Genomic DNA, 8,629 nt, shown 5'->3' on the forward strand with positions numbered 1-8,629 from the left:
AAAAAAAAAAAAAAAAATTTTTTTTTTTCAAAATGTAAGATTGCTGACTAAAGCAACCAGTAATTTTCTGGTAATTAACATGTGTGACATGCTTTTTATATTCCCATATAATTACAGATTTACAATAAAAGCACTTTTGGGCTGGGGATGTAGCTCAGCAGTGCAGCGCTTGCCTGGCAAGTGCAAGGCCTTGAGTTCAATTCTCGATATCCAAAAAAAAAAAAAAAAGCACTTTTATTGGTGAAATTAAACTAAACAGCTAAGATATCTCCTTCTAAAAATTCATCCTTGTTTTAAATCCACCTGGGATTTAGCTCAGTGGTGTGAGACTTGCCTAGCCCAGTGTGTGTGGGTGGCGGGGGGGCACAGATATTAAATCAAATAGAAAATAATTTTTTAAAAGTTTTAAGACCAAGAATAAGGACTTCTATTAGTTGCACAGAAAGCTGCCTTTTTTGGGGGGATATGGGGGATCAAACTCAGGACCTTGTGCTTGCAAGGCAGGCAGCGGAACCACTAAGCTAAATCCCCAGCCTGAAAGATGCCAATTAATACTTCTCTAAGAAAGAGAAGCAATTATACAATGAAAGGAAAAATAAACAACATTTTCATTAACATACTTACCATTTCGTTTAGACCAGGGATGTAAGCATGAACTTTTCACAAGTGCTTCATCAACTTTTCCTCCTGACATATTATCCATGAACTGACGCCCATGTTCTAATGCAAGATAGCAGTCATTGCAACAGTCCCGCTCTTCGACACGTACCCAATTACTAATTACACCAATTCTGGGAAAAGGATCTTGGTCTGATGCTCCAAAGGGTGAAAATAAATTAGTACACTGATCTTGTAGCAATAGTATCAATTCATCAGGCAATTTTTCAGATTCCTTTAGACCTCCACTAATATGTTCTGCAGAGGTAGCCCTGAGAGCTTCAAAACGTTTTTCTGCTTCTTTGCCACAGTCTGTGTTGCGTCCTATGATATCTAGTTCATCTTCAAGAAATAATCCTGAATTGTTTCCAAATTTTCTGTTCATGATAGCACTGAAGCCACAAGTACACCTATACTGTGCTTCCTGCGTTGGATCTGGAATGTAAACTCCAACATCGGCACCCTTGATGTTCATGTTGCAGACACAGATACAGCAACTATCAAAGTTACAGTCTTTAAACAAATTCATAACTGATTCTGAAAGAATGAGGTTTACATAAAGACTGTGTGCTTCAGGGATGGAAGGAACAGTTGCAGGTTCAACAGAATTAAGGGGTCTGCATGTGGATGGGGTGGAGGCTGGCGAATATAGGTCTGAGTTTTCATATTTGACTGAACCTTGAGCACTAGCAGGTCCACCAGCTCCACGGGGAGTTCGAGGAGTCCTTGGAGTCCTTGGAGTTGGAAACCTAGGGGTGGATGGAGAAGGAAGAATTCCTGCTCCACTGTTACTAGGAGGTGCACTGCTAGGAGGCATCCCAAAGGAAGTATGGGTTTGAGGAGTATAAGCAGGTCCATATTCTTGATCCATATTACTTCCATCACTATTGTTGCCAGGGTAAGAAAGAAAATCAAATATACAAATAAACACATTAATGATGTGAAATAAAAAAAAGCTATGTCCCATATGTTTTTTAGGTACACTGAAAACTGTGATAAAATTAGTGCAAAAATTACAAGTACAATTAAGGCTTATTTTGGTTATTATGTCTACTCTGGTGATGGTCGCAGACTAAGGATCAAGCAATCAACTAGATATAAAAGCAATCAACTAACTTAGATACAATTTATTTTCCTGATACTAGGCACTCAACCACTGAGCTACATCCTGTAAGTCTATGTTAAGATAGAGAAAGTCTTATTAAGCTGTCCAGGATGGCATTGAACTTCTGATTCTCCTGCCTTGGCTCTCAAGTAGCTGGAATTATAGCCATGTGCCACCACACCCAGCTTTTGTTCCAGAATCATAAATGAAATCCATATACATGTATCTACACCTAGACATCCACATTTACTACCTATAAATTTTTATACTATATTCACATTTCATTGATTCTAAGATTTCACTGACTATAAAAATTTGATTTCAGAGATGGTCATCTGTAAAAAAGAAACAACAGTAATTTTTAAGATGTGACCAATTATAAGAAGCCCCAAGTTCAGAGATGCTAAAATGTGAAAAGTCTGAGAAATATGAAACACACACAAATGGGAATAATTTAGATTCACAGACCAAAAGAAAAGGTACTTCTGAAGCCAAATAGGTGAAAACAAACTGTTTCTATAGTTTATCCGTCACTGACCACTTCATAGTCAACACAATGTTTTAAATTTTCAAAAGCTAATATTCTTTTCACAGCATAACAGGTATTTCTATGAAAAAAATTAAACCTAGATAAGCATTCATATACTTTCATAAAAACACAAATCATACCTTTCTTTAATGAATGGTATTGTAGACCCTGAAGGAAGCAATTCCAATTTTCCAACAGTCCAACTCTGACGGTAAATACACTCTTCTGGCAATTTGATAGGGGGCAGACATTGGCTTGGTAGAGTTTTCAGAGGAGCAAACATAGAACATCCCACAAGAACCTGACAATTTTCAGGCTTATAAACATAAGAAAAATCCTATAAAATAAAGACCACAGACTTTCAGTATATTAGCTGCCAGGGGCAAAAAAACCCCAAACAAACAAAAACAAAAAACGCAACAAACAACAACAACCAAACTAATCGTCCTTTGTTCTTTTTAAATAGAGGAATATGTAAATGTTATTCTACTCTTACACGATTTTTTTTTTTTTTTTTTTTTGAGACAGGGTCTCACTATGTAGTTGGCACTGACTGGGAACTCACTATATAGTCCAGGCTGGTCTCGAATTCACAGAGATCCTCCTGTCTCAGCCTCCCAAATGCTGGGATTACAGGTGTGTGCCACCATGCCCAGCCTTTAAATGCATTCTTAATAGTGCCACTACAGTACAGTCCTCAAATGTGTTACAAAACTAGAATCACTATGAAAGGGTTTACTATAATAACAAATTATTTAAGAAAATATAAAGTGAATTATTTTTCTAGAATAATAAAATACTTACTTTAATTTCAGAAGGTTTTGGGCTACAGAATCCCTCATCAACCTCAATTTTGAACTGTGCTCCTATACTAGAACTATTTCCTTCTAGAACAGTTCCTCCGGGTATTGTATCCATACTACCATAGTCTTTATTATTCATATTCATTGGGGAAAATCCCATAATATGTTGTTCCAATGATGGTGGTGTAGGATACATCTTATGAAGATCTGCAGTGCCTATATTTAATAAAACACACATTTTAACATAATACTAAAAAGAGGTGAATCTATGTTTAAAACAAAGGGAGTGGAAGCTTTGTTGAGATTTAGAATTTGCAAATTTAAATGCAGCAGATTTTGGGAAGCTTACTTATGCAAGATAATGGATCCAGATTTCCTGTCTTTGATTCTTTGCAGCTGGCTTTATCATCTGATCCAGTCCCTGATTTTTTAGATCCAGGCTATTAAAAAGAAAGCACATATTTATATGAAATCAAACGTGATCTCAAAGTGGTAATTAATTAGATTAACTTAAAAAAATAAATTCCTATCAAAAGTAGTATTTTGAATCTGTGACAGAGCCAAATACATACTAGATAATACTTTAAATATAAAATAAACAGATATAAAATAAAGCCTGCACAAGCATTCCAATTGACACAAAAAAAAGTTTATCTGTAACACAAAGAATAACTAATAACATACAACCTATTAAAAAGGGCTAGGGATGTAACACAGTGGGCGCCATGTCTGTCTGGCAAGCACAAGGTCCTGAGTTCAATCCTGAACAGGGTGGGGGTATGCTATAAGAACTGGTAAATTAACATTGGAATTGATTTTAACAATTCTCATAAAGCATTTTGTCTGTCACATTAAGCAGACCACACAAAGCAACAGGGTCCCTAACTGAGAAGAAATTTTAATATGCCAAGAAAACCAAGGTTTAGCATCTTCAATTTATCATTAATGTTTTTAGAGGTAACAACAGTTATTCCAAGTCTTCTGTTACTTACTTAGTGACACATGTGTAGACCAATCTCTGACTATAATTTTACCTTGAAGAGCCACAGCTGAGATATGAATGGCAGCAGACAGAAAGTATAAGTTGATCAAAGTATTCAAAACTATACCTACTGAACAGTGCCCAATACATTATGGGATAGAGTAAAAGTTTATGAATAGCTATATCTGCCATATACATGTGTATATACGTATAGAGACACACACACACACATATATAAATATACACACACGAGTATTTTCTGACAGACAGAATATGTTAATTATATGGGATAAGAATGACCAAATATGTCACAGTTTACAAGCTACTGTTAGGCAGATAAAAAGGCATTCCCTTTTATTTATTTATTTATTTATGTTTTGGTACCAGGGATCAAACGGGTCCACAGTCCTTACAAGGCAGGTGGTGGAAACCACTGAGCTAAATCCCCGGCCCTCCCTTTCATGTTAATGTGAAATTCAATTCATTAATTTGCCAGAGACTTGATATTCTAGATAATCTTCATTTTAAATTTAAATTTCTATTTTCTTCACCTTTCTCAGCAAATAAAGGTTATTCTTTTTTATTCTTTCATTGTTATGGTATCTGTCATACAGTAATAGATGAGTGTCAAATTCAAAAGCACTGGTCTTCCTTAAGAAATTGACAAGACATGCAAATTTAAAGTTCATTATTGATATATTCTCTAGATGAAGTATTTCCAGAGTCATTTCTCAATTGGTAGATCAAAGAATAGAAAATTATTCTATTTCCTAAGGACTCTAGAAAAAGAACACATGGCAGAGCTCAAATTAAGCTTCTTCATGTGTCCTCAAACACACCACAAAAGGGTAAGTAAAAAGCCACCGCAAAATTTACATTAAGATGACTCCACATGAGATTAAGTTTTTAAAAATCAATGATATTTTATTATATAATAATTCCTACTGTTTGGAGCTAAAACACTGTTTAAATCACAAATCACTTCCAAAAGATAAAGATCTTATAAAAAGAAAATCAAAGAAAACGAATTTAATTCTAATCAGTAATGGGGTACTCACTGTTAGTTCATCTTCATCAGAATTGAAGAGATTATCAAGGTCAGTATAAGAGACAGCCAGGTCTGAGTCATAAATCAAACTGGTTGATGGAGGACGGGCATGACTACTAGGACGTGGAGCATCTACGTATGTCAGAAAAATAAAATAAAACCTCAAATACTAAACAAGTATTTTTTAATTTATTGACTATTAAAACCATGTTGTGAGGTTATGCAACAAAAATTGTAATTTTTAAATTTAAAATCTAAAATGGGACAGCTGTTCAATGTATATGTAATTGTATAAGGCAAATTCTAGATATCTGCTATATATCAAAGTACCTGTAGATAACAACAATATAGTATTACACTCCAGTATTTGTTAGGACTATAGAATTTTACCCCCACTTCCAGTGTTGGGGTAAGAAACATGATTTCCTACACAAGAAAAGCAAAACAATTAGTACTAATCTCCACATGTCAGCTAATTTGATACAGCCTCCACTTTCAGAAAGATAAGTCACTTTCTCAGTATAGCTTCATATCAGTTCTAAACACTCATTAGAAAAATAGCTTTGTGCTGAGCATGGTGGTGCACTCCTGTAATCCCAGCACTTGGGAGGCTGAGGCAGGAGGATCACTGTAAGTTTGAGGCCACCCTGGGCTACATAGTGAGATCCAGATCAGTCTCAATTACATAGTGAGACCCTGTCTTAAAAAAGCAAAACAAAACAAAACCAAAAAAACCCCAGATAAAATAGCTTTGAAACCTTAAGAGTATGTACAAATCATCTAGGGTACTTATTAAACACCAAAGTTCCACCTAAGATACTATGCATGTGGTACACTGTCCACATTTTGAGACTGCTGTATCACAAGCACAAGAAAGGAATTACACACCATCTATATCCATGAGTAAGAAAATAGGCCAAAGAACCAATTTTGGGGCAGGGGGTGTCTTGTTTTTGAGACAGGTTCTCACTGTGTAGCTCACATTGGCCTATAGCTTGTGATCTTCCTGCCTCAGTCTCCAAGTGCAGGGATTACAGACAGGCAGTAGCATGCCCAGACACAAGAACCCAAACATGTGCGTGTGCATGTGTGGAAGAATGGCTAAATCAAGCTATTTAATATATGCACTGCCTCAAAAACTTAATGTTTTTACAGTGAAAACCCTTACAATCTACTTTCAGCAACTTTCAAATATATAATACCAGTTGTCTTTAACTTTAAAGGTTTCATTTAGAAGTTTTTATTTTTCCAACAGTGTGCAATTTATTTATATTCAATAAGAAACCATCAAACTTTAAATTTCATCTTTTCCTGTTCTGGCAATATGTGGCATAATATTCTTACAACACTGAGAATAGAGAACAGGATGCAGGTCCCAGTCAGCCATATAATGAGAAGAAACAATTGAATTCTCTCTGGTATATTATTGCCAATATTTAGCAGATACAAATATTCAAAAGAGTATATGATATATTCATAATTTCATTACAAATTAAATTTAGAGCTACACAATTCTGCTCAGCTGTAGGCTAATGTAAGGGTTCTAAGCACATCTAAGGTAGGCTAGGCTAAGCAATTTCTGATAGGCTAGGTGTATCAAATGTAGTTTTCACATGCACTATTTCAACTTACAATGGGTTTAACTTATGATACTCTATCATAAGATGTCCTAGACAGTGTGATATATAAGAAACCTCTTGAATTTATTTCTACTGTAATTTTGTGCCCTTGAACCACTATCTTTCCAATCCCTCACCCCCAGTTTCTGGTAACCACCATTTGATTCTCTCTTTTCATCTTCTCTCCTCCCTCCTTTCTTACTTTTTCTTTGTAGTGTTAGGGATTAAACCTGGGACCTTGCCACTGCCTACCTTGCAAGCTCAAGGTCCCAAGTTCAATCCCCAGTACCCCCCAAAAAAACCAACAACCTGGAACTTTGGGCATGCTAGAGAAGTGCTCTTCTCCTGAGTTACATCCACAGTTCTATGTGCCATACTTTTTAAGAGTCAACATACAAGCGAGATTGTGTAGTATTTTTCTGTGTCTGACTTATTTCACTTAACATAATATCCTCCAGGCTCATATATGTTGCCACATATTATTTCATCCATCCATCCATTTGAAATACAATGTTTGCGCTTTTTCTTTCTAGTACTATCCCTTCACTTACTCACTCACTTATTTATTTGGTACCAATGATTGAACTCAGGACCTTGCACTTGCAAGGCTGGCAGCCACACCACTGAGCTAAATTCCTGGCCCCGTTTGTTTCTTGAGGCAGGGTCTCCCTTTGTAGTTCAGGCTGGCCCTGAACCCCTTCATTTATTTAAAAAAAATTTTTTTTAGTACATGTCAAGGATGAATGGTGTTGCAATGATGTATACAGGTCACATTTTCTTTATTCATACATCTCTCTCTTTTTGTTTTTTTGGTACCAGGGATCGAACTCGGGTCATAGCACTTGCAAAGCAAGCAGCGGAACCACTGAGCTAAATCCCCGGCCCTATGCATACGTCTCTTGATGGACACTTAGGGTGATTCCATGTCTTATGTACAGTGAAAAATTCCACAAGGAACACCAGTTTGCAGATATCAGTATCAACATACTGACTTCCTACCCTCTGTGTGTAACTGTTAGATCATATGGTAATTCTATCTCTAAATTTTTCAGGAAACTCCATAGTGCATACTTATTTAAAATCATGATGACTATACTAATTTACATTCCTACCAACAGTATACCCAAGTTCCTTTTACTCCACATTCTTGACAACATTTATTAGCTTTTGTCTTTCTGATTAGTCATTTTAACTGGTGTGAGGTAAAAACTCTTGGTGGTTTTAATTTGCCTTTTTCTAATCATTAGTAATGTACCATATTTTTCATGTACCTGTTGGCCCTTTGTATGTCTTCTTTTGAGAAAAGTCTAATCAGTCCTTTGCTTATTTTTTTAATCAAGTGGTCTTTCTGAGATGTTTGAGTTACTTTTTATTTTGGATGTTAACCTTTATTTAAAAAGTAAAAGGACAGAAAGTCCTTTGTGTAAAAAGACAAAAAGGGCCAATAATTTGAAAATGAATTTCTATCACCTGAACTGCTTCTCCCCCAAAAAGATAAACAATACATCCGTCTATCCATCTTATGAAACACATGAATTATGCAAAAAATATTAAAAGTATACCATTATCAGATCAGCTTATAGTAACAATTTTGAAATGCATTATCTTTGATTAGGAAGTAAAAGTGTTACCTTGCTTAACAGAGGGACTAAATAATGACATAGCATCTTCTTCATGTGATAAGACTGTAACACTAGATGTCCCATCTTCTACCTGCAAACAATATTACATAGCAGGTTAAAAAAAAGTTTACCAAAACCAAAATCTACCAATTTTTGAGTCATTATGTGTCAAGTATTCTGCTAAATGTTCTATGTATAGCATTACTGATTTTTATAGTTAACAAGTAGGTAGTATGCTTATTGGGGGGGTGGAGCGAAGGAGGG

At 35.6% G+C, this 8,629-nt stretch overlaps 1 protein-coding gene across 1 annotated transcript in view; it reads right to left on the bottom strand.

Moving 5' to 3' along the window:
- The window catches only part of Med13 (mediator complex subunit 13), a 101,708-nt gene that overhangs the window by 28,315 nt on the left and 64,764 nt on the right, over positions 1–8,629 (bottom strand). Inside the window, exons 10-15 of the mRNA XM_010626732.3 lie at positions 8,375–8,456; positions 5,135–5,256; positions 3,444–3,534; positions 3,096–3,310; positions 2,432–2,628; positions 625–1,541 (exon numbers count right to left, since the gene is read on the bottom strand). Of these exons, the coding sequence (XP_010625034.1) occupies positions 625–1,541; positions 2,432–2,628; positions 3,096–3,310; positions 3,444–3,534; positions 5,135–5,256; positions 8,375–8,456 (1,624 nt within the window). The remainder of the gene's footprint in view (positions 1–624; positions 1,542–2,431; positions 2,629–3,095; positions 3,311–3,443; positions 3,535–5,134; positions 5,257–8,374; positions 8,457–8,629) is intronic.

The sequence above is a fragment of the Fukomys damarensis genome, unplaced genomic scaffold (genome assembly GCF_012274545.1).
Source record: "Fukomys damarensis isolate Sample0158 unplaced genomic scaffold, DMR_v1.0_HiC HiC_scaffold_13, whole genome shotgun sequence".
Taxonomy (NCBI): domain Eukaryota; kingdom Metazoa; phylum Chordata; class Mammalia; order Rodentia; family Bathyergidae; genus Fukomys; species Fukomys damarensis.